Below are 27,271 nucleotides of genomic sequence, written 5' to 3'. Positions count from 1 at the left end.
CGAGGAGCAAGTTCGGGATTTCCGCGTTTCACTGCGCATGAGCAAACCCCGGAACTTGCTCCTTCAATTCGCCACTAACAATGGAGAGCGCTGTTGAGCTCACCGTTATTTTGGGAGCGATTGAGCTCACCGTTATTTTGGGAGCAATTTCTGCCCCATTGTTTTTCATTTTCAAATTGTTAGGCTTTTATGGTATTGAATTATAGTGGGGTTAAACTGCAATTCACAGTTGATTAAACTTGCTGCTCTGACTTCATCAGTCATCTACAGTTAGTGTAAAAGTACTTAATCTAATAAGACAAGTGTAAAGAATGTGCAGTCCTGATGGGGTTAAGAGCTGTGTACAATACTAACATAATATGGAGATGCCGGTGATGGACTGGGGTTGACAATTGTAAACAATTTTACAACACTAAGTTATAGTCCAGCAATTTTATTTTAAATTCACAAGCTTTCGGAGGCTACCTCCTTCCTCAGGTGAACGATGTGAAAATGAAATCCTCGAAATGAAATCGCATTTATAATTCACAGAACGATGCTTGGTGATTACAGACAGTTTTTTCAACTGCCCGTTGCCAAGGCAATCAGTGTGCAGACAGACAGGTGTTACCTGCCAGGTCTCAGAATATACAAATCACCAAAAAAAACAAACAAAAAAGACAGAGATAGAGAGGTAGAAACATAGAAAAGACAGCAACTGACCCGTTATATTAAAAACAGATAACATTTGTTCGCTGGTGGGGTAACGTGTAGCGTGACATGAACATGAAATCGTCGAGCAGAAATTGATAGCCAAGTTCCGCACCCATGAGGACGGCCTCAACCGGGATCTTGGGTTCATGTCACGCTACACGTTACCCCACCAGCGAACAAATGTTATCTGTTTTTAATATAACGGGTCAGTTGCTGTCTTTTCTATGTTTCTACCTCTCTATCTCTGTCTTTTTTGTTTGTTTTTTTTGGTGATTTGTATATTCTGAGACCTGGCAGGTAACACCTGTCTGTCTGCACACTGATTGCCTTGGCAACGGGCAGTTGAAAAAACTGTCTGTAATCACCAAGCATCGTTCTGTGAATTATAAATGCGATTTCATTTCGAGGATTTCATTTTCACATCGTTCACCTGAGGAAGGAGGTAGCCTCCGAAAGCTTGTGAATTTAAAATAAAATTGCTGGACTATAACTTGGTGTTGTAAAATTGTTTACAATACTAACATAAACTGTCTTCCCCTCATTGTTTTAAGATTTGAACTAACAACCAATGGTAATCCCTTCTGAGCAAATTAAAAACCAAATCCTTATCAATTTTAACTTTCCCTGTCACTTTCAAACTTTATTTACAAGCATTTCAAAAGATCTAGCACTTCCAAGACTTCATTATTTTTATGTTTCAGAATAGCATACTTCCCTTAAATAAGTACTATCTGCCCTGACTCTCTCATTCCTTTCCCCCAGTTATCTGAACCTATCTAAGGTCAAGTGTTGCTCATAAATGACTGCCAATCACCTTTGACAGTGAAACAATCTCAAGTATATCAAGTCAGATTGAGCAGAAATTTGGTTGATTCAGATCCCGCCTCCAGTACTTTAATATGGCTGATACGGAGAAGTACTGTCTCCATAGAAACAAAAAAATGCCCACCAGCATTACTTTAAATTGCAGATCAACACAGCCAACTTATAAATCTGTGCAACAGTCTATTTAATCATTCAACTATTCAAACAAGGATTGAAAATTGGTTAACAGACAGGAAAGAGAGAGGAGGAATAAATGGGTCTTTTGGCAGGCGGTGACGCGTGGGGTACCGCAGGGATCAGTGCTTGGGCCCCAGCTATTCGTAACATATATCAATGATTTGGATGAGGGAACCAAATGTAATATTTCCAAGATTGCTGACAACACAAAACTAGGTGGGATTGTGAGTTGTGAGGAGGATGCAAAGAGGCTTCAAGGTGATTTAGACAAGTTGAGTGAGTAAGCAAATCCATGGCAGATGCAGTATAATGTGGATACATGTGAAGTTATCCACTTCGGAAGGAAAAACAGAAAGTCAGAGTATTATTTAAATGGTGATAGATTGGGAAATGTTGATGTACAAAGGGACCTGGGTATCCTTGCACACCAGTCACTGAAAGCAAACATGCAGGTGCAGCAAGCAGTTAGGAAGGCAAATGGTATGTTGGCCTTCATTGCAAGAGGATTTGAGTACAGGAGCAAGGATGTCTTACTGCAGTTATACAGGGCCTTGGAGAAACCACACCTGGAGTATTGTGTGCAGTTTTGGTCTCCTTACCCAAGAAAGGATATACTTGCCATAGAGGGAGTGCAGCGAAGGTTCACCAGACTCATTCCTGGGATGGCAGGACTGACGTATGAGGAGAGATTGGGTCGACTAGGCCTGTATTCATTAGAGTTTCGAAGTATGAGCGGGGATCTCATTGAAACGTCTAAAATTCTGACAGGGCTAGACAGACTGGATGCAGGGAGGATATTTCCCCCGGCTGGGGGGGGTCTAGAACGAGGGATCACAGTCTCAGGATACGGGGTAGGACATTTAGGACTGAGATGAGGAGAAATTTCTTCACTCAGAGGGTGGTGAACCTGTGGAATTCTCTACCACAGAAGGCTGTGGAGGCCAAGTCACTGAATATATTTAAAAAGGAGATAGATAGATTTCTAGACACAGAAGGCATCAAGGGGCATGGGGAGAGAGCGGGAATAATGGTATTGAGATAGAGGATCAGCCATGATCATATTGAGTGGTGGAGCAGGCTTGAAGGGCTGAATGGCCTACTCCTACTCCTATTTTCTATGTTTCTATGTTAATACGATGGACTAATGGCAGTATAAGGTACTACTTCACAACTAAATTGCCAAAATAAATGTCTGTGCTGGAGCTATTTTTTCAGGCCATTTCCTATACAGATAATTTATCACAATTATAGAACAGGTTGAACCTAGTAGTAAGTCTATCAGGGGACACTAAAAACAGAAAATGCTTGAAAACATATTTAAACTTCTACCTGAAAGCCAAGGGATATGCATTGATGGGTAAAAATATTTTTTTTTTAAAAATCAGACCAGGTTTTTAAACTCTATTCAAATAACTCATATTAAACACAGATACAGCAACTGTGGACATACCAAAGTTTAGGGGTGAATATGCACATAATAGTGTAATTTGTGTAGTCACTAAAGGCAAAATGCGATAGCATCTCTGACATCAAAGTATTTCTGACACAATTTTCTGCAATGACAAACCAAGTCACCACAAATCATACTAGGTTATGTATTACGCTCAATGCTCCCAGTGTCTACAAAAATGGTAAAACTTCCAAAAAGCCATGCTGCCTTTCTTAAGTATATGACATTCGATACTGGACTCAATATAGGTAACTATGTTGAAGGTTAAAGCTCATCAGTAGCAACCACTGTATCTGCTACTAGTGGATCTCCCATGGTACTGCTCAGGAATATTTGTTTAGTTTTAAATTCAGCATATAAATTGTGTTCTCCTCACCCACGGCCGGTAAATAAACCTTTGCCAGTAAATATGTTCGCACCCTACTTCACAATTATCTAATTAAATCTATAGGTGTAACATGTTCTAGATATATAGATATATATCTGTTGCTCTCAAAGCGCAGTGTCCACTTGCTGCATTTTAAATTTTTTCTCACTTCAGCGCAGTGATTTCAGCGCACCTTCCTTTGTATCGATAGAGACTGTGGGAATGGAAGCCACGCCCACAAGCAAGCAAGTAAAACTCATTCATTTAAAGTGAACTTTTGTTTATGTTGGTGTAAATAAAAATTTAACATACCTTATTATAAAAAGCCAAGCAAATGATTTAATTTCATGACTTACAGAAGTTAAAAAAAATTAATCAAAAAATATTAAATTAAGAGTGATTTGACATTCCACATTTTTTAAATTTAATTTTTTGTTGTTTCGCAGTCATTAACAGTCACTGCGCTTTTAAAATGTAGTGTAGGGCTAGTATTTTCCAGCGTACCTTTTGGCAGTGTATCTTCGTTCCAGCTGGGCAGATGGGTAAGTTTACGGATGTTTCCTGATTTTATTGATTGTAGCGTAGGTCACCCTTTAATTCATAACTGTCAAACCGCCAGCGAACCAATGGGAGCAAGTTCGGGATGTCGGGGTTTTACTGCACATGAGCGCATTAGTGAACTTGCATAATCGATTCGCCAGCGGGTGGAGGGGACGCCTTTATGGAGCGGCGTCCTCAGGTGAGTAATTTCTGGCCCAATGATTGGCCACAAAGTTTCACTGGCTTTGCGCCTGTAGGTGACGCTGTTAGAGTCACATTAAGTGATGCAATAAGCACAGCGGGGCTAAACTAATGTTACTGTGACAACGTCACTGTAGTGACTCCCTATCAGCCAACTGCAAGAACCAGTGTTCACACTTCATGGATTTGATAACACCACAGAATTCCCATGTAGTTTTGTGCCTCAAAGGAGTGTGGCAGGGGGAAATCACAGCTGCCCGTTTGCCAAAACGTTATAGAGAAGCGCAAATGGCTAGTTCGAGTATTTATCGCAACAGTAGCCATGTGTTCATTGTGTGCATAATTCAAATCAAAACCTCCTCCCTCCGCGCTCTCAAATGAAATCATTATTGGCCCATTTCCTGTCCCCTTGTTGATAAGAAACTCAGACGGTTTGGTGTTTCATTTAAAACCCTGGCCTCCCAATGACATGTGTGTAGTTCAACCACAGCATTTGCCAATGTGCTCCCAATGCTAGGAAGAACAGATTCTATAACAAAGTCATTTTGCCCAACAGAATCCAACTGAGAATATTCCTCTGCGGCATTATCTACCTGATGGCTGTACGTCTGACATGTCTCACTCCTTATACATCCTCACAACCCCAGCTGCAGTACTACAGCCTCTTCGCTCCCCCCCACCAGAGTATTTTCTACTTGGACCCACTCCCCCAAGTGAGGACTAATGGCAGAACTTGGCACATGCCCCTTGCATTTAACTCCTCTCTTCCCACTCACCTCCTCTTCCTCTCCATTGTCCTCGTCTCCCCTTGTCTGTTCCTCGCCCTCCCTCTTTTCCATCCGTCCCGTCCTCTTCGTTCTTCCCACCCCTCTTTCGCTCTCCTTCCTTCCTCTCTCCCCGCCCCCTCTCCTTTCCTCTCTTCCCTTCCCCTCCGACCCTGCTTCTGCTCCTCCTCCCCATCCTTTCTCCTTCCCTCTACCCTCCTCACTGTCCAGGCTCACATATGAATTGAGGTCAAGTGAATGAGGGCCTGGAAATAGACAGTGCTGGGACTGTTCCTGAATTAGTGAACAGACTCAAGAAAGGAGGTAAAGGGAAAAAGTGGGTAGAGAAAAATAACTGGACTGAAATGTCCACCCAAAAGTATATAAATAGTTAAAGATGCAATACTTGTAATAAAAAATTAGATATTTGAAGGATAACTTCTTTAAAGTGCATTTTCTATCATTTTTGCACTGAATAATACTCACACTTGAGAAAGATTTAATTTTTGTGAATGTTACCACAATAGTATCGTTTCCCTCTCTCCCCCTCCCTCCCTCCGCCACACCAAAAAAAAAATACATCAACGTCCCTCAGTCAGGAGGGTAGGGTGTCTGATATTCAGAGTCACCGGGACAGGAAGGAACGACTGAGAAAGTTTTCCTCACTTGCGCCCTCAATCAACCTGGCATGGTTTTAATAAGATAGTGTACATAAAATAAGTGAGGATTTGTAGTACTGATATTTCTCCAAACGTTCCTTAACCCACATCCTGTAAAATAAATTCTACTGTGCCATGAAGTACTTGCTATTGAAAAACCTTAACTGCAGAATTTAGTACCCACTTGTCTATTTCTATGCCAAGGGGGTTTGCTGGACGTAGAGACAAGGGAGAAATCCCTTTATTCCTATCAGTGCGCATGTCATAATAGTTCATTTCTTCAACCCAGACAGCTGACTGATCGAGGATACCTGGAGAAAAACAAAAATATGTAACAAGGAATGAGGTACTGTATTTAAAAAACAGATATGGAGTGAGTGTGCATTCCAACACTCACTGCCAAAAAGAAATTCTCCAAGTTGGTTAGGTAAGCCATTTTGTTTAGGTTTTCAGATGTTGTGCACAACTTTGCACTGTTTTTAAAACATATTTTACAATTGCAGTGGCAAATTGAAGGCATCTAGTTTGAAGGAGGATTCTAAACAGTTCATATTTTGTTCAGTTTTTTTCCCTACCATGGAAAGCTTACAGCACAGGAGGCAGCCATTCAGTCCATCATTCCTATGGCTGCACCTTGCTAGAGCAATCGTAAACTAATCCTACTGCTCTCCTCTCTCCCTATTGCATTGTGTATATTCCCATCCTGTGGCAGTAGAAATGGTAATATAACAATTCCACTATAATAACAGAAAAAACTGTATATTTGTTTTAAAATTACATTTTTTTTTAAGAACAGATTTTTCTCCATGGCGAGGACAGCTTATGCACTGAGACTGAATTCTGCAGTACTCACTCATGTCTTCCTGCAGCCTTGTCCCTTAATACTGACAGTATCAAACACAGTAAATCTGAGGTGACACTACTTCAAAAATGTTATTCATGATATTAATATGAAAAAGTTACAATGTCGAAAAGTGTCCCTCCATTGAAATGAGGGAAGCTACACTTTTGGTCATTAAAATGGAGCAGTTACATTCTCCACAGTTGCTCCTTCTCTCAGGATTTCAGTGCCTTATACTGAGGCGTGATTCAACAGGAAGCAATCACCTTCCAGTATCTCACCAAGTGGTTGCTTTTCACGTGTGAGCCCGGGCAAGTGTTAACGGGCTGTTCGATCATAGGCCAAACTGTTTTCACTTAATATGTATTCACAGTATAGGGATAGGAATGCCAAGCCTAGCCAACTTTCACCCTCCCTAGCCTTGGGATACTAAGGTCAGTTGTAGCACCCTTAACACCACCCCTGAAATCAGCTAAGTACAGGCCAACACTCAAATCCCATACCTCTCTGGTCCAAATCATTGGAGGAAGCTCCAATACTGCATCTTGAAATTCTTCTGTTAATTCCATGACTCAACCTTTAGTAAAATCTAATTTTATACACAACATAAACAGTGCATTCCTGTTAAGGATATAACTGATGTCCCACCATTTGTATACACTTATTAGGATTCCTTATAAAGCATACTGTGGTACAAAAGCTAATTTGGAAAAAATTCTGTTTTGTATCTACAATAGGAGAGTTTGGGACTGCTTAACCCTTCAACGTCATTGTGCCATTTCTGTGCAAGCACCAAAACAGAACAAGATTATTTTAAGTAATTTAAACCCAGGGTATTTTGTATATACACACAAATGCATAGAAATTTACAGAAATTTTATGAAAAATGTTATATGGAAAAAGATGTGTACTTGTCAAATGCTGAAAAGCCCATTCAGCCCATCAAAACTCAACTCTCTAGTACCGCAGCTCTCCAACACTACAATTAACTGCATTTTGAATATCCCTAATGTTTATATGTCCACTACCGTGCGTAGCAGATTATTCCAAACATCTATCGCTCCCTGAGTAAAGAAGCTCTCCCTTTGACGTGTTTTAAAATTTACTTCTCACATATTTCAATTTTATGTCCTCTGGTGCTACTTTCTGGCTTAAGGGTTAGCAAATTGGTCAGGTCTTTGGGTAAAATTGGTGAAAATTCAAAATAAGCTCACCAATGCTGATACAAATTGTAAATGAAGAAAACGCCAACCATAATACTCTTAGTAGAAATCATCCATGAAAAAGAGGAATTACTTTTGAAACATGGAAGTAGAATAGTCAAATAATTTACCTATTTTTTCTTGCTTCATCAATCTAAAGGAGACAGTCGAAGTTCCTTTGCCTCCTGATTTAGTGGTTACAATGATGTCTCCCTTATCATTTTTTGCCGGCCCAACTCGGCAGACTATTTTACTTGCAGACATCCATTCTGCGGTCAGCAAACAGTTGTGTCCACAGATCGTCAAACCTTAAAAAAGGGATAAATTGTGAGCCATTCATTTTGAAATATTGCTAAAACATTATAATTTGATGTTTTATATATACACACACAGCACGATATAGGAGGAGGTACGAGGCAGTAATTTAGTCCAGGGGTTCAGACAGCATCACGAATGGTGAAAATAAAGATGGAGTGGTTTGCAATCAAATCACCTGAACCTAGAATCAAATTACAAGCTTTACTGCTATCCCACATTTTTTTTTATGTAAAGTATACTTGTAATGGTTTTTTTTTTAGAAAGTTAGATAAGTTAGTTAGATATTGAGAAGACATAATGAGCAGAGTTAACAGGGTTGAGGTGGCAGGATACTAGAAATTGTTTGCTACGACTAATTGTGATGCTGGACCTCAAATGTATACAGATACGTACTATCACATGACCGGTCCTATAAACACAACCTCTTTTTATTTTTACGCAACAATTTATTATTGGCAATGCGGTGGGGCAGAATATTGGAGCCGCAGTACATTGCCTGTGGAATGACAGGATAAGAGTTTGCAACTACAATCCTCTACACGTTGAGCCAGAGTATGATCATATAAGTAAGGGGAAGCACTGAGCAGGAGTCAGGTACTTCTCCACAGAGATAGAATAGGGTGAGAAAAACTGACAGTCATTCCAGGCTACTCTGGCAGACAATTTCTCAACATTAATGAGTCACATTAGAAGGCTTGAAGCAAGTTGATCCCTCACTTGGTAGGGAATGGTTCCACGAGCCCTATGAAAGGAGAAATGGAGAGAAGAAAGCAAACTTTTTAAAAAAGGAAACTGAAATCCATGTTTTTAAAAAAAAAGACACTTTAGTATTTGCAACACACACCAGGTAAGCGCTGATAGCTTGCTCGCATCTGGTATTCTACAGTTTGTAGATGTCTCACTATCTACTCCAGCACATGTATCCTGTAAAATGGCTAAGTTTTACAACAATCATTACAGATAAGCTAATAGGTAAAAGGCAGAACAAGCTGTACTTCTGACAGAGAGACTTGTTACGTAAGTTCATTAAGGTAATAAATATATCTCCTATATACACAGTGTCATCTGGTTTTTCAGGGCATTCAGTCCATTGTACAATAGCAGCAATTGGACAGTATGAAACAGATTACTGATGGACTTAGTCCTGGGAAACGCTGAAGATCATAGTAACAAAGACACCTTTTCTCAATGTGCCCAAGACTACCCGTCAGTTAATGTTATTATAGCACATCCTGTTGAATGTCTGGTACAGGTAAATGATCTGAATTTGAAAGTATATTTGTTTTGCAAAGCTTACACATCTGAGGCAGAAACTAATTTTTCCTGTTCTTAGATCAAGGAGATAGTTTGCACGTGTGCACCCTCCTCCCAGTGAAAATGATTGTGTCATCATCTGCATTTTTACCTGTTGCCTCTTTCGGCTCCACTGTTTTGTTGTAGTACATGTGAAGAAGGATTATAAAATGGAAATATCACTATTACGCAGTACTAGGTGCTCTTCTGAAATTGGGATTGAGGTTATATCATCAAAATACAGCAGGATGATATCAGCACTGCATTAGAGAAGAATCAACACTTTTACTAAGCACACACCAAACTAGCTTAGAAAAATTACATTGTTTGCAGAGAACTGCAATTTAACTTCATTTCAAATGAGCATTATGGTCCAAAAGAAAACAAAGCAATAAAAAAGTAATATTATCTGGAAACAAAGTGTAGGCACAATTCAGCAATGTCAGTTGTTATTGAGCTGAAAGCTCTATACAGGGACAAGTTTTATTTTTCTCACCCCCCCTCCTGATGAATTATCATCTCACTAACGTACTATTCCTCAGGCCCCAGTCAACTCTGGCATCTAATCAGAGTGCCCGTCATTTATACATGCACCTAGATAGAGCGCGTCAGCAGACTATTTGGTCTTCAGGAGCACCACGGTTGACTGCAATTCTGTCCACATTTGATATCCACAGGTGCACTTCAAGAAGGAATTGCTCAATATTCATTAGGGGCAGGACCCATAGTTAATTTTCATCTCTTTATACGAGGGGTGCTGAAGCCAATTGTAATACTCCTACCATCACCCTGACTGAGTACAGGCCAAAATTTCAACCTGTGACCTTCCAGCGCTGTGTGATGCATTCCATCACTGCATCACCTCAGGGGCTTCTCTGAGTGCGTGATTTACGGTTACCAACTTATCTTTAACACAGCGTTTTTAGCGACATATCTGCCTCAACATTGCTTCCAGGTCCACATAGTGAGTTAAATTTAAACACAGTCACAATCAGATCCTTGTCTCACATTGCTGGGCCTGTTGTTTTGAGTATAGTAATGTGGAGCTGGTAGCCCTGTGACACCTTCATCCTTACAATGCTAAGGTTACTCATACAGGAATTGACTTTCAGCCACAACATCACAGCCTATTTGCGACAGAGTGTGAAAAGACTTGCAACATGCAGAATCTTTGATGACTGTGTATTTTAATAGAAGATTTTACGTTAATCAATGCAAGTGTTCATTCAGGATCCATCACAGAACGCTGTAAATTGGTAAAAAAAAAATCAATATTGAGGCAGAATACTCCTTTAAAAACACACAAGAAATTCTCAGTACATATATGGCATTTTCTTTTACATTCATACAAAAGTTCCCTTAGTCAGTTTTTAAAAAAAATTACTTTTTCATCTGACAAATTTCAGATATTCTACATTAAAATAGCATTTTGCTTTTCTTTGGCAGAGGGCAAATACTGTCTGTAAACACAGGGATGGTCTATCACAGTAATGATGCCAAAGTGCTAACATCTCTGTGGAGCACATTGGTGAAATAGCTGAAATCACATGAATGACATGCTTTCCTCAGTGCTTTATAAACAGTAATTGGCAATCACCAGAATCCTCATCATTCAAATTTACAAATGGCTATTGAAAAATGGATTCTTAGCAACTGTCTTGCAATAGGCATGTACGGTATTTACAGTTGTGTTTTCTTCACCATATATTGATGTTACTTTAAAAAGGCTCATCTCATTGAGGTGTGAGATAAATAGAAATTTGGTCACAATTCAAACAATAACAAAGCTTGTATATTTTAATATCTGTAAGATGTGACTGGTCACTTTAAATGTGTTACGATGGCATTGTATCTCTGGGTTGAGTAGAATCTACTTTCTGTTGATGTGGCTAAAAAGTACATTACAAGTTATATGTGCTTGCAAAGACAGTAATTGGCCATCACATGTTTTTTGGTAATTCCAAAGTCAGCTAGTGTTTATCTCACCAAAAGCACGTCTTAGAATGTCCATGTTGAATCATAGAATCATACAGCACAGGAGGCGGCGATTTGGCCCTCTTTGAAAGAGCTATCCAATTAGTCTCATTCCCCTGCTCTTTCCCCATAGCCCTGCAATTTTCTCCCCTTCAAGTATTATCCAATTTCCTTTTGAAAGTTATTATTGAATCTGTTTCCACCACCCTTCAGGCAGTGCATTCCAGATCGTAATAACTCGCTGCATAAAAAGATTTCTCCTGATCTCGCCTCTGGCTCTTTTGCCAATTACCTTAAATCTGTGTCCTCTGGTTACTGATCCTTCTGCCAATGGAGTTTCTCCTTATTTATTCTATCAAACTGCTTCATGATTTTGAACGCCTCTATTAAATTTCCCCTTAACCCTTACCGGGTGGATTGTCAGCTTGTCACCTTCATTGGCTGGAGACAAATACCAGGAAAGTAGCTCCATGTCTTGGAAGTTCTCTTGGTGGCTAGCTGGTTAGCTAGAAGCTACTGATTCCAAAGACAATCTTCCCTGGCTTCTAGTAACTGTATTGCAACCTGAATGAAAGTGGCATGTAGAGACTGTGGTAGTTGGGCAAAATCTCACATATAAGTGTTGTGTTCTTGGTGTTGGCCCTGGTTTAGTATTACTAAGACAGTCAGTGAAGTATCATGTCGTTTGTTTTTTTTTTGTATTCGAGGAGGTATAATTTCAAAATTCTGTAACCAAGTGAAATCCGCTGTATTGACTGTGCGCTATTATTTAACCTTTCTTTTTACTAAATCTGATTCGTAGTTCATAGACTAGTTCATACGATTTGATAAAGTGCTCATTCAAAGGCTAGGAGAACACAATAATCTATTACGGTAACAAATGTTTCTGTTGATGGGATCTGTCACCAGGAATTAAGGTTCTTTGCTCCAGAGAACCCTGCAAGTCAATGACCTAATGGGTAGGATGGTCCTGGCTGGACGAACAGGAGAAAGTATCACAGCTGCTAAACTGTGTTATTTTAATGGGTTAACTCCTGCAGTAACGTTGTGCACACTTCGGTCCCTAAGCCTTAGCCCTTGCCAAGTTGCTCTTTACTTAAATTCTGTAGGCTTAGGTAAGTGAGTGGTGTCCCTACAGGGAGTGAGAGTGCACACTATAGCAGGCCAGTGGAAAGGATGTGGACTCCCACTTTGAAAACAACAATTTGCTTTTATATAGCACCTATACATAGAAAAACATCTCAAGCTAACTCACAACGGCATCATCAACAAAAAAAAGAAACTGAGCCCAAAGAAGGGAATATTAGGAGCAGCAGCCAAGCTTGGTCAAAGAGGTGGCTTTTAAGGCAGGTCTTAAAAGGTGGGGAAGGAAGTGGAGAAGTTTATGAAAGAAATTCCAGACCTTGGGGCCTAAGCTGCTAAAGGCAGAGTTGCACCGGGGGCGGGGCGGGGGGGGGGGGGGGAGGGGGAGGGGTGCGGAATGCATAAGATGCCACACAGAGTGAGCAGAACGGAGAGTTCAGGGGACTGGAGGAGGTTACAGGGACATGGAGGAGCAAGGTCATTAAGGAATTTAAACACGTGAATGCGCATTTTAAATTTGAGGTATTGTCGGACTGGGAACCAGTGTAGGTCAATGAGGACAGGGATGATGGGTGAGCGGGACCTGTTGCAGGATAGGGTATGGGCAGCAAAGTTTTGGATGAGCTGAAGTTTACAGAGGACGAAGTGAAGATGGTCAAAAGAGCGTTCAAACAGTGGAGTCTGGAGATAACAAAGCACAGGTGAGGGTTTCGGCAACAAATCGGCTGAAGTAGCGACGGAGGTGGGTGATATTCCAGAGGTGGAAATAGGTAGTCTTTCTGATGGAGAAGATACGGTGTTGAAAGCTCAGCTTGGGGTTAGATAGTACATCGAGGCTGCAAACAGTCCCGTTGAGGCAGAGACAGTGGTCGGGGAAGTGGATGGAATTGGTGGCAAGAGCAAACAAGTTTGTGGCGGGGCTCAAAGGCGATGGCTTCGGTCTTTCCAATATTTAACTGGAGTAAACTGCAGGTATTCCAAGATTGGATGTCAAGCAAGCAGTTTGACAATACAAAGTCAGTGCAGGGGTCAAGAGAGATGGTGGAGAGGTAGAGTTGGGTGTCATTAGCATAGATCTGGAAGCTGACCCCATGTTAGCAGGTGATGTTGCCATGGGGCAGCATGTAGATGAGGAATAGCAGGGGACCAAGGATAGGTCCTTGGGGGATTTCAGCGATAACAATACAGGGGCGGGAAGAGAAGCCATTGCTAGAGATGCTCTGCCTGCCATCATCTGGATAGGTAAGAGTGGAATCAATTTCAACACAAACAATAATGCTAAAACATATTGCATAACAATAAACAACACTGCCCAGGAGGCTAGAACAGAGAAAACAAGCTTCACAATTAAAAAGAATCATTCTGTGGTGATTAAGATTTTAAGCCAATTTGAAATTTCTATTCTTATGCCAGAAAATCTGGAGTTCAAATCTTTGCTGTTTAATGGTTCCCATTTTGGCAAAATTTCTACAAGATCCACCAGTTTATAAGCTGTTCGATAAAGGATAGAAAGATATGCCCATAGGTGTGATTTATACACCAATTATTACAAAAAGCACACTAAAATCAACATTTCAATGCCACCAACTTTACCTTAAAGGTGGTCTCAGATGCATTTTTAAGAAGTGATTTTTTTCTGAATGAAATTGAACACTTACCTATAAGATCCATGGGGCCTGTTCCCAGATTTTCTCCTCTGATTGTTACTTTTGTCCATGGAAATCCCTCATTTGGAGAGATCCCAGTTACCAGTGGTGGTTGTCGTGCTCGAGACATGATCAGTCTTCAATTACTGGTTTTGTTTAAAAAATGACTCAAGGTACAGCAGACAGCAACCTGTAAAATACAACATAAGAACAAGCAATTGAGCATCTATGTTTATTTGGGAGAAGTAGCTTTAAATATTGTTTAATCATTTTCAAAAAATCTTGGCTAAGTAAGGCATATGGAGTTACAAATTCCACTAACTGGATCTTAACTTCAATTTACTGATTATAAAAGATGTCATAAATATGCTATAGTAGTATGTACAAATACTCTGATTGTAGTGCTTTTATAAATAAGGTTTTGTACAATTATTCAGCCTTGTTAAAACATTGATCCATTTTATACAGATCCTGAAAATGTAAAGTAGGCTGAAAATTACATGCATTGCACAAACCCCTGAACTTTCATTATACTGTGCGTGTGTTTAGTTAGAGAGACAACACAGACGCACGCACAATTTGAGACGGACAGAGATTAACCCTCCAAACTGTCTGCCGTACTTGAATATTCTCCCACAGTGTCTAAAATGCTCAAGTGCCAAAGAGTGAATTGCATTCCATTGTTTACCCTTGCCCCTCAATCAAAAAACATCCCTCCTAATATCTATGGGGTTGTCGCTACTTCACTGGAAAACTTGTCAAAGCAAAAGATTACAAACTCCCACAAAACTTCACAATTTCCTTCTGTGAAAAATCTGTTCCACTCACAGTAAGTTGCAATTGAAACTAAGCTTGGTGATTTTGACTTCGAACATTTGTTTGGAGTGGTCAGAAACAATTTTACATCTTATCACTGAAAAAAATATTTTTCACATAGGTAGGAGAAAGAATACTCTGACGTTCTTAGTTACTCTTGAAACACAATTAAAGGGGTGAATTTGAATAGGCCAAATGGTCTTTTCTCACCCTGGCTTCTTGAATCTGCATTTCTTAATTTATGCAGATGAGAACAGTTATGTGAATAAACCAAAAGAATTTTTTGGAGCATACAGGATTGACTTAGATTCTATGATGTGAAGAAGAAGAAATTAAACCAATAAATTTATTCTTACAAAACCAATATTGAAAACTTACAACTACTCTCCAAATGTAAGGCACTTTTTAAATACAGATTAAACTGCAGTACTGGGCACAGTGGAAAAAATATTAAATTCCAACTTGGAACATTACCCCTCAATTCCATTTACAACCTGGATTAGCTTGTCTGTGACATGTTGAAATTGATCTATGAGCTGTGAGGGTGATTAGCACAAGACCAGTATTTCAGACTGTTCAGCAGCTGTGATGGACTGGCCACTGCTTATGGAACCAGCACACCAGAAATGTTGGGCAGAGTTCCTGCGTCCAAGCAAATTAAAGTAAACAGACGAGGTCTTTCTCATCCACCCTGTTAGCAGCCTCTCAGCCGGCCTGGAGACCACACACCCAGACCACACAGCGCCAGCTGAACTCACTTGCACGCAAAGCCTAAGAGCTGTCAGTTTACCGGAGCACTAGGGTGGTGGGAAGGTGGGGGTAGTCAGAAAAGGCACTGGGCTCCTATCATTAGGCTTGGGGGGAGGTTAATCCATCCCTTGCTGGGGAAACATACTGGTCATGGCCTTTCACCATTCACTCCCCCTCTGCTAACTAAATGACTGATGAATGGTGATTCTAACACTTGCATCTCCTTCACATCACAAATTATTAGACACCCAAGCTGTTTGTAAAGGAGCGCTTGCTGAACAGCAAAATTAACATAGCACTCAGAGGCTTTGGGTAAATCTCTGGAATAAAGTACACATGCTACGTACAGCAATACATTTACAATTCAGTCAGCAGCACAATGTAAACCAAAAAGAGTGATTTACAAAGCTCTATGATTTTGTAATGCTGAATAATACAAACTCATTTATAACATTGATAATTTATCCAAAAGGATGGAGTTCAATAATTGTTTCTCAATTTACAAGAGAAAAACTCTCAACAGGCATTAAAACATAAATATACTGAAATAAAGGTCATATATTCACAAGTTACTTTACTATAAAAGACTATTTTAAAAACAGAAAGTTTGATTTCTACAAACCGGTATTTACCTTAAGGCACCCAGAGTAAAAAGAAAACAATTTTATGAGCAATGCTTATGAACAAATTGCAAATTTCAACAAAAATCAGTTATTGAACGGTATATCAATTCAATCAATATATCTTAGCGCAATTTTCCATGATTGAAGTTTTGCTATTTTTGAAAAGACCCCATAAACTAAGAAGCATCATACATCAAAACACATTATACAGAGAGCATAACATACATTAAGTCACAAAGTTAAAATTTAGACTCCCAGTCCAATGTATCTGCTTTTAACAGAGAGATTATGAGGCTGTACCAATTCTGCTCCAAAACTACCAAAGAGTGCAGGATAGCAACACGAATCAGCTCTCCCTTCTCGAGTTCCCCTCCACCCTTCTTTGACTATTCTAAAGAAAGAGCTTGCATCTATATAGCGCCTTTCATGTCCTTGGGTCATCTCAAAGTACTTTACAGCCAATAAATTACTTTTGAAGTACAAACACTGTTGTACCTAGGAAAACGCAACAGCCAATTTGTGCACGGCAAGGTCCCACTAACATTAATGAGATAAATGACCAGACGGTGTTGGTTGAGAGATAAATGCTGACTAAGACACCGGGACAACTCCCCTATTCTTCTTCAAATAGTGCCTGGGATCTTTTAGATGAGCAGGTAGTTTAATCTCTCATCTGAAAGACCACATCCCCGACAATGCAGTACTCTCTCAGTACTGCAATAAAGTGTCAGCCGAGATCATGAGCTCAAGTCCCAGGAGTGCGGTTTGAACCCACATCTTTGACGAGGCAGGAGTACCACCACTGAACGAAGGCTGACACTAGCAGTCATATGGGAATTTCAGTTTTGAACCTGAATCCTGCAACTCAATGGCATGCCATGTTAGCAAATGAGCAAGCATGCTGCTTAATCTGAATAAGTTTGTTGGCTCATTAACAATTATCCTGCCTGCAGAAATAAATTATTCTGAACAAAACTCCAGTTTATGGGGCAATACGGAAAACACTGGACAGCTGTTAGAGAATTACAATACACCAATCCAGATCCATTATGATGCCATAAACCGAGCAGTCTCATCAGCTGAGATTGGATTACTACTTGGAATTCACCAAGACTCATTTATTTTATAAAACGTGGTGGTTAGGGAATATTTAACATAAAACAATGTTGACAGAAACAGTCACAGGTTTAGTGTGCGTGATATAGACCCTCACAAAATAGAACTCTCGCCTCTGAATCAAAAGGATGTGGGTTCAAGTCCCACTCCAAAGACTTGCGCACATAATCTAGGCTGACACTTCAGGGCAGTACTGAGGGAGTGCTGCACTGTCTGAGGTACCGTCATTTGGTTGAGATGTTAAACCAAGGTTCCATCTGCCCCATTTCATGGATGTAAAATATCCCATGACACTATTCGAAGAGCAGGAGAGTTCTCCCAGGTGTCCTGGTCAATATTTATCCTTCAACCAACGTCACTAAAACGGATTATCTGGTCATTATCACATTGCTGTTTGTGGGACCTTGCTGTGTGCAAATTAGATGCCGCGTTTCCTACATTACAACACTTCAAAAGTACTTCATTGATTGTAAAGCACTTTGGGACGTCCTGAGGTTGTGAAAGGCGCTATATAAATGAAAACTTTTTTTTTGAAAGTTTCTTCATTCAGTTGCAGAATATTCAACTATCAAAATAATTGACTGCCACGGAAATAAGTTTTTCAATTGCAGACTTTAACCAAAATTCCTTATAACTATGCATAGTGTTAGTATTTTAACCAGTACGATAGGTAAGCATTACATTTTCAAAATATTAAAATGACTGCATCAAATACCCCTCTAATCATGTACAAGAAAGGTTTTCTCTGTATAATAATGACAGTGACATCAATGCATTTGCCATATTTTATAATGTTTTAATAAATAAAAAATGCAAGCGAGTAATGGAAATTATTCTTCAAACATTTTGAAAATTTCAAAACAAATTACAATATTTTTACAACTACTGATTTATGCATACAAATGAGTGGCAGCCAAAGCATCAAAAAAAGGACATATATATATATATATATATATATATATAGTGGTTGGTGCAAATGTTTCATACTGTTGTTAAAGTAATAATAATTAAAATAAATAACTGTTTATCTTCAACTTGCACAGTTAATCGCATTCACCTTTCAAGAAAGTCATCAATTAACCTTATAACTCGTTGAAAGGGACAAAGATTTGCTGAATACTCCTCCAGGGGGCAGCCAAACTCAGCAAACCCTCAAAGCAGGATGCAAACTTGTAAAGTTCTATTACCACTGTTTAAGTGCAGAAAGATGTGAACTTACATTAGCCGTCTGCACAAGTGCTGATTCCAAATATACTCACTATAAATATAAATTCCTATAAAATGCACTGCAGGGAAGTTTTTTTCAAATTAGCAAAGTCTATTGTGCGACTAAAGTATAAAAGGTGGCATGGGTGAAGAGATTTTGCTGCCATTGGTCCACTTAGGGCAGCCTTCATACTATCACTTTTGCCTCACTGCTAAGTGACTGTGGCAGCAGCAGTTTAATTTAACTTGGATCCTAATCTGACTCCCAAGGCCATCTCCAGCAGATAACCTCACACTACTCAGTCTTCGCACCAAATGTAATGTAACATCAGCCTGGTGCAAAGTCACATTTTAAGTGTCTCAGCAGTCTTTTGGAATCCCAGACACTTTGTAAATTTAGCATGGAATTTTTTCAATGTCATGGGAGAAGCACCGCTTCCTCACATTAAAATGGTTTGATGGAGGAATACCCCTTTCATCCTCTTTACGTGTGCAGGGCCCTTACTTTCAAAATGACTGACATGTGTCTTTGTAAACCCACATACTGCTGCATTCAATAGGACCTCTGAGAAGACCGCAAAGAGCCTGCCACCAATGGAAGCCCTGCACATCAGTGAAAGGTAGCACCAATAGCTACGTCCTGGACTGAATAACTTACATTAACCCAAAAGCAGGTTGTTTTATCTGCTAGTGTTCGCTGCAGACTAACAATATACAAAGAAACTACTGGTATCTTCTCAATTTCTGCTCATTACATACTCTGCAGCAAACGTTCTAAACGCCCAACTCCGTCCCCATTTTTCCCCTATGGATTAGCCGGTTTAATTTGGCACTTACAAGGAAGATTTCCTTGGTAATGAAATCATAAACCAGCTCTTGACAAATGTGGTTATGATTTTGTTAACATATAGTGATATGGTGTCACACGGAAGGCTTTTACACAAGATAAGGGCTAATGGGGTTGGAGGTAATATATTAGCACGGATAGAGGATTGGTTAAAGGACAGAAAACAGTAGGAATAAACGGGTCATTTTGAGGTTGGCAGGCTGTAACTAGTGGGATGCCGAAAGGATCAGTGCTTGGTCCTCAGCTATTTATAATCTATATTAACGACTTAGATGAAGGGACTGAGTGTAATGTATCCAAGTTTGCTGATGATACAAAGCTAGGTGGGAAAGTAAGCTGTGAGGAGGACACAAAAAGAGTCTGCAAAGGGATATAGGCAGGTTAATGAGTGGGCAAGAAGGTGGCAGATGGAGTATAATGTGGGGAAATGTGAGGTTTCTCACTTTGGTAGGAAGAATAGAAAAACTAAATTTTTTTTCAATGATGAGAAACTATTAAATGTTGGTGTTCAGAGGGATTTGGGTGTCCTTGTACACAAAACACAAAGTTAACATTCAGGTACAGCAAGCAATTAGAAAGGCAAATGGTAGGTTGGCCTTTATTGCAAGGGGGTTGGAGTACAAGAGTAAGGAAGTCTTGCTGCAATTGTACAGGGCTTTGGTGAGACCACATTTGGAGTACTGTGTACAGTTTTGGTCTCCTTATCTAAGGAAGGATATACTTGCCTTAGAGGCAGTGCAACGTAGGTTCACTAGATTGATTCCTGGGATGAGAGGGTTGTCCTATGAGGAGAGATTGAGTAGAATGGGCCTATACACTCTGGAGTTTAGAAGAATGAGAGGTGACCTCATTGAAACACAAGATTCTAAGAGGGCTTGACAGGGTAGATGCTGAGAGGCTTAACATCTCGCCATGTACATTTAATTCTTCAGCTCATCAAAGGAATTTTTATGTACAATTAATGCAGCTCCAGCCCATGAAGTTTAAAAAATGTTTAAATAATTAACAAATCAGTTCTCTACTTTCATATATTGATAACTTAACCAAGGCATATTGATCCCCATAAATTATCTAGATATCAAAAGTATTAGTACAATTCTGCTAACAATATAAAACATTAATACAGCGTTTTGTTAAAACAAAAGTTTGTCATTTAATGGGCAGTGCTACCTCCTACTCAGTCTTAGGGTCAGCAGAATTAACAGGTGAACACTGGTCCTAGTGCTTTCATCAAAACTGCTGGGAATCATTAGAATACAGCAGTGGTCTGCTGAGTTCACTAACTTGCAAGATATTAATTTTAGCAGAGTAGCAGGACAGCTAAAGCTAGTCTCTTGCAAGCAGGTGCGATGACCAGGCAGGCCTGCTCCCACAGTCAGGCAATGCTACTCTGCTTGTAACAAAGAAAATATTGGCTCTGAAATTGTTGGGAACATAACAGCAAGTTAAATGCGCATGCAGTTATTAGTGTGTAAAAAACCCAGCAATTTGTGGCGAGGAAGAGATACGCCATGAGTTGCGATTCACCACAAATTTCTGAATGATTTGCCATCCATCGTTAGCCTTGCGTAAACCGGATATCGTCATCAATCTCCCCGTAAGTGTCAAGAAATTGTGGTATTTGCACTGTTAAAATAAATTAAACTTGCCGCAGAAAGTTAGGGTTGGTATTTAATGATGTATGGACCCTTTTAATGAGGAGATTTATGTTCCTGCAATGCCACTCGACCTCTCCGGCCCAAAAGGGAACAATTGAAGTGTGATGGAAAACTCTCCACTTGTCTGGATGAGTGCAGCTCCAACAACACTCAAGAAGCTCGACACCACCCAGGACAAAGCAGCTCGCTTGATTGGCACCCCATCCACCACCCTAAATATTCACTCCCTTCATCACCGGCACACTGTGGCTGCAGTGTGTACCATCCACAGGATGCAATGCAGTAGTTCGCCAAGGCTTCTTTGACAGCACCTCCCAAACTCGCGACCTCTACCACCTAGAAGGACAAGAGCAGCAGGCATATGGGAACACCACCTGCACGTCCCCCTCCAAGTCACACACCATCCTGACTTGGAAATATATCGCCGTTCCTTCATCGTCGCTGGGTCAAAATCCTGGAACTCCCTTCCTAACAGCACTGTGGGGGAACCTTCACCACATGGACTGCAGCGGTTCAAGGCGGCAGCTCACCACCACCTTCTCAAGGGCAATTAGGGATGGGCAATAAATGCCGGCCTCACCAGCGACGCCCACATCCCATGAACGAATAAAAAAAATATTGAAACTGTGGAGTCTCATTCCTGCACATAGTAAATTGTTCCTAAAATTTTAAATTTTAAAAATATTTTTCTTACTCTTTCTTTGTCTTTTTTTTTCTCTCTCTCTCTCTTAACCCAATCTTTTTTTCCCCCTCTCTATTTCTCTTCCTGTACCTGATTTGACTCTAATTCACTATTTCCTTACCCGTCCTTCCTCTATTTCTTTCTCAATCCTTAAATATAATTGGTTATGGGGATAGACTGTTGGTCCCACCGTTCGCCAAGGTCCCGTTGACCCATTATCAGCTCACACTTCCAGCAACTTACAGTGCAAAAATTTTCCAAGCTGAAGGGTGAGGAAAAAAAATCCAACTCACAATGCCCCGCTGCAGCAAATTCTGGCCCATATATTTTTGATTAACAAATTATCATGGCGAGCAGCATTAATCATCCAACCACAAAACAATGTTAAATCAGATCAATCAAAATGATGTTAGTGTAATAAACATCCTTCTAAATAACTCACTTTGTACTACAACATATTTTACTGTGCTGGAAAAACACCTCTATCCTTAAAAGTACTAGATGCATTTTAGGTGTATTAGGCTTGAATAGTCAATCTGATCAAAATGAAGAGTTAGATTTTTTTGCCACTTTATGTTGATAAATCATTTTAGTGCAGAGTGTTGACAATGGCCTCAGCTACAACCTCCATGTGGAAGCAGAGGCCACTTAAGTTCAACTTCGAAAGCTCAACAAGTCTAGGAGCTTTAACTATGCTGCTGACATTCTTTTCCTGACTCACACGAGTCAGAGATCACACTCCCATTGCTCACCATGGATCAGAAGCTGCATCACTGATTATTGTGCAGAAGAATGCAATGCCAACTGATTTATAATCAGATATGTATTTCATCTAGTTATGAAGAATGTTACACTGCCAATCTCACAAACTTTCTGAAATGAGAAGATGGAAGGAGGGGAACGGGAATCTAACTTAATGGGGATGTAGCCAGGCATCATTGGGTATTATACAAAAACTTTACATTGTATTTATGGATAAAATATATTTCATTGTTTATATCCCAATAATCTGTTGCCAAGAAACTAGCAATATAGATACTGAATATATGTGGAACCAAATGTTGCTTTGCACATTGATAAGATTAGGTGGCGTGAGTCTCATTTTGTGTGATCAAGTGCTAAAGCAGGGCTTGATCCCTCAACCTTCTGATTCAGAGAGGAGAATGCTACCAATTGAGCCTACTTGACATCAGATAAACATCATATAGTGTAAATGCAATCTAAATCCAGAGTCAGGGCCCAACCTAACATTGGAACAAAGTGAAATGAGATTTTATGGAGCAGACAGTCTGACTCTGCTTCACTTCGGAGTCCATTTGAGCCTTAACTCCAGATTTACACTACACACATTTATGTGCAAAGCAGAAATCCTTCCACACTAATGCTAAACTTGTAGCATTAATATACCCTGCCACATATTAATTCATACTATGGAACAAAAAAAGACATTACCCCCCAAAAAAAATTTGCACAATAACTATTTCCTTTGGAAAAATGACATAAGTTACACAAATATGTTGCACAAACAGACTATTAAATATTTGTGAAGATTATTTAATATTCTGGGTTTCCTCCACCCATTAAAGAATCACTGTTTTCAACTTCATAGGCAATATAAGGGCCAGTCATTTACACACACACGCAACTATATCGATCATGAGACAATCAGCTGATGCAAATTTTCCAGTAAGCCTCACTCGTGGAGATTATTATAAACATTGAGATGATTACCATCAGTAAGGCGACAGGAAAGATTAGCAAGCTGGGACAGTCCTTCACTCAAACGCGCGATTACAACGCTATGGGGGCTCAGGTATTTCTTGTTGTGTGGTGTTGATGCATTTTCTGGTGGGTATGTCTGCCAGCCTAGCCACCAGAAAACTGAGGGGCTGCTGAATGCGAAATCAAGTGTCCAGCCAGTGAGTATTAACTATTAATGGAGGCTTTCAGTGTGGGTCACGGTGGGGGGGGGGGGGGGGGGGAGAAAGAGGATGGGGCTATCACACCCATTGTATACCGTGTATTGAGGTTTCAACAAAAGCGCATTAGACTCTTTGCCGAGCAAAAAGAAAAACTGGAGGTTGAGTTGCTTGGTGGTCACTATCTAGTGCCCCCCTTCTAGAAAGTATCCATGTGTACATGCCGGATGAGACAAGATCAGGCTCGGCTGTGATGCTGTCCCTGGTCGAATGGCCTGCTTACAATTGCTGTCTTAGGCTCACTCGTGAAGAACAGTTGGATGAGGTGCCAGAGGGCCACCAGCACCTGTCCCCCAGGAAGTCTAGGCTGGTGGAATGGGCAGACAGGTGGCAGATGAAATTTAACGCAGAGAAGTGCAGAGTGATATATTTTGGCAGGAAGAATGAGGAGAGGCAATATAAACTAAATGGTACAATTCTAAAGGGGGTGCAGGAAGAGAGAGACCTGGGGTATATGTGCATAAATATTTGAAGGTGGCAGGACAGGTTGAGAAAGCAGTTAAAAAAAACATATGGGATCCTGGACTTTATAAGTAGAGGCATAGAGTACAAAAGCAAGGAAGTTATGGTGAACCTTTTATAAAATACTGGTTCGGCCACAACTGGAGTATTGTGTCCAATTCTGAGCACCACACTTTCGGAAGGACGTGAAGACCTTAGAAAGGGTGCAGAAAAGATTTACTAGAATGGTTCCAGGGATGGGGGACTTCAGTTACGTGGATAGACTGGAGAAGCTGGGGTTGTTCTCCTTTAGAGCAGAGAAGGTTAAGAGGAGATTTGATAGAGGTGTTCAAAATCATGAAGGGTTTAAAGTAAATAAAGAGAAACTGTTCCCATTGGCGGATGGGTCAAGAACCAGAGGACGCAGATTTAAGATGACTGGCAAAAGAACCAAAGGTGACATGAGGAAAAACGTCTTTATGCAGTGAATCGTTATGATTTGGAATGCACTGCCCAAAAAGGTGGTGGAACCAGATTCAATCGTGGTTTTCAGAAAGAAATTGGATAAATACTTGAAGGGAAAAAATTTGCAGGGCTAGGGGGAAAGAGCAGGGAAATTGGACTAACTGGATTGCTCTTACAAAGAGCCAGCACTGGCTCGATGGGCCGAATGGCCGCCTTCTGTGCTGTAACCATTCTATGATTCTATGTGTATGCCTCTTTAGAAGTTCCCTGTAATTCTGCTTTAGAATAGCTGAACAATTCTCTTATTGGACCCTCCTGTCAATCATGTGGTCACTCTGTACAGATGACATCACATGGTCTGCATTCAGCCAACAGAATTTTAAAATTTTTATTTCAAGAGGTATAGAATTATAAGTCAAGAGGTAATGATGTGTCTATATAAAACCTTAAGGCCTCACTTAAGAATTTTGTGTGCAGTATTGGGTTCCATACTATAGAAAAGGATATTGAGGCTTTGGAGAGGGTACAAAGCAGATTCACTAGGTGGCTGCCTGGTATATGGAAATACAAATAGGAAGACAGACTTGAAAAACTGGGTCCTTTTTCGTGAGAACATTGCAGATTACGGGGCAATATAATAGGAATGTTTAAAATTATGAAAGAATGGGACAGGGTAGATAGAAGCAGACTGTTTCCACTAGTACAAGGGGCCATTGATACAAGATTAAATGTAAAAGACTTATAACAGAGAGGAGAAATTTATTCACACAGAGAGTTGTGAATCTGTGGAATTCACTACAAGGGTTAGTGGCTGAGGCAGAAATTATGTCAACACTCAGGATTAGATTGAATAGGTGGATGAAGGAAAAGGGGTTGAAGAGATATGGTGACAGGGAGGGTAAATATGATTAGAATTACGTTAGCATGGAGGGTAAATGCCGACACAGACTGATTGGGTTGACTAGCGTGTTTCCGTGTTGTAACTTCTATGTATTTCCAAGACTTTTAACTGTTTTTCTTTCCAATTTTCTCTACACTTCACCTGAAGACATTTGAGGATCATTAGAGACCTGTTTTTCTGGTTTAGATCATCTTAATCATAATTTTTTTTTTACTCTCTCCTAACATATAAAATGCACACGAGAGACAGTGAGAATTTTTAAAAATTATATATTATATATATATATATATATATATATATATATTTTCACTCACTTTACCACAACAAACTCTGTTGCTCTTTTTCAGTAGAAGAGTATGAATGGCCAAATTCAAGATGTATTGTACCGTACTGGCTAGAGAAATGGCATAAATAGATTCTTCACATTTCACTATAATTGATTGGTCTAGATAACAACACTCGATACCTCATTATTTCCAATTAGCTTCAGTAAGAATATCCCAGAGAATATAAGAAATGTATTCATATACTAACCATGTAGACCTTGAAGTGTCAACAAGCACCTAACTTGTAAAATCCTAGTAAAATCCCAGAGAACCCACAAATGCTCGGAATCCCTCCTCTTATACATTCTTGTGAGATCTCACGACTTTCAGAATCCCTTGAATGTGGGTTCTGGGAATTCTTCCAAGCAGCATGTGGGAACCAGAAAAAAAGTCACCAATACTGTATTATTACAGGATTTACCGACTTTCACCCAACATTTCAGGACTTTACAAAACTAATGTGTTTTAAAAGTTCTGGAACCTGAGGGATTTATTCACAATATTAGAATTCTCATGTGGTCCTAAAGCTGTGGAAATTAAAATCAAGTTTCCACATGTAATGATGTCAGCAGATGGCTCATTCTCATTTCCCAGAGTTGAATATTGCATTGAAAATCATTTTTAAAAATTAAAATGAAATCCTTTACACTTCTGATATGACTAGAATACTGCAGAGATGCAATATGGTTCTCATTTACACATGTGAGAAGAGTTGCCGCTCATCTGGAAATAAACAAATTATGGATGGGCCTCCATGAAGTAACATATTGTCTCTATCGCATTTCCACAAAATATTATTCTGTTTGCTCTACTGCACATCTATTGCAACTATTGAAAAGTTCCTATCCAAATACAAAAATGTAATATTTTGCCATCCAACATTAATACTATTAAATATTACGCTCAAAAAGAATGCATGAGTCCATTCATGGCTCAGCCATTCATTTTTGTAAGCAAATGTATTCCAAAAAAAAGTTGATTTTTTTCTTCCATCGTACTGAATAAAAAACTATTGCCTTAAAGCTTTTCAAGCTTCCTTTAATAGAAAATATTCCAAAACACAATCCTACAGGTTTTCCTGATTTCCGTACTGGTTCTTTTCTGCATGAAAAAAATAAAATAAATCTGGCTGCTATTTTTAAATTTATTAAAAAGAAAGTGAACACAGTCATCCAGTCTGTTTCTGAAGATTATTTCCTAGAACCTTCAGGACTCATTAAATTCACAGAATGACTTTAAAGTAAAAATATGACTAATAGAAAAAAAAAGTACATATTTTGAAATCGAGAAAAATGTTGTATTTGGAGATAACAATCAGGGCCACGTTAAACAGTAGCTAGACACTCTAACTTACATCGCATTCTCTCAAAACATACTCAATCATGACTGGCAAACGAGGAAATGAGTGCTGGAGAACTCTTGTTATAT

General features: G+C 39.7%; 1 protein-coding gene across 2 annotated transcripts in view; it reads right to left on the bottom strand.

The window, feature by feature from the left end:
- Window positions 1-27,271, bottom strand: part of exoc2 (exocyst complex component 2) — a 294,362-nt gene that overhangs the window by 226,592 nt on the left and 40,499 nt on the right. For both annotated transcript variants that reach the window (XM_068000284.1, XM_068000293.1), the window contains exons 2-4: window positions 14,046-14,223; window positions 7,851-8,027; window positions 5,861-5,987 (exon numbers count right to left, since the gene is read on the bottom strand). In XM_068000284.1, coding sequence (XP_067856385.1) covers window positions 5,861-5,987; window positions 7,851-8,027; window positions 14,046-14,163 — 422 coding nt within the window. In that variant the 5' untranslated portion in view covers window positions 14,164-14,223. The remainder of the gene's footprint in view (window positions 1-5,860; window positions 5,988-7,850; window positions 8,028-14,045; window positions 14,224-27,271) is intronic.

This window comes from Heptranchias perlo, chromosome 2, assembly GCF_035084215.1.
Source record: "Heptranchias perlo isolate sHepPer1 chromosome 2, sHepPer1.hap1, whole genome shotgun sequence".
Classification (NCBI taxonomy): domain Eukaryota; kingdom Metazoa; phylum Chordata; class Chondrichthyes; order Hexanchiformes; family Hexanchidae; genus Heptranchias; species Heptranchias perlo.
Note: the sequence above shows the minus strand (reverse complement) of the source record. Positions and strands in the feature narration are given on the sequence as shown.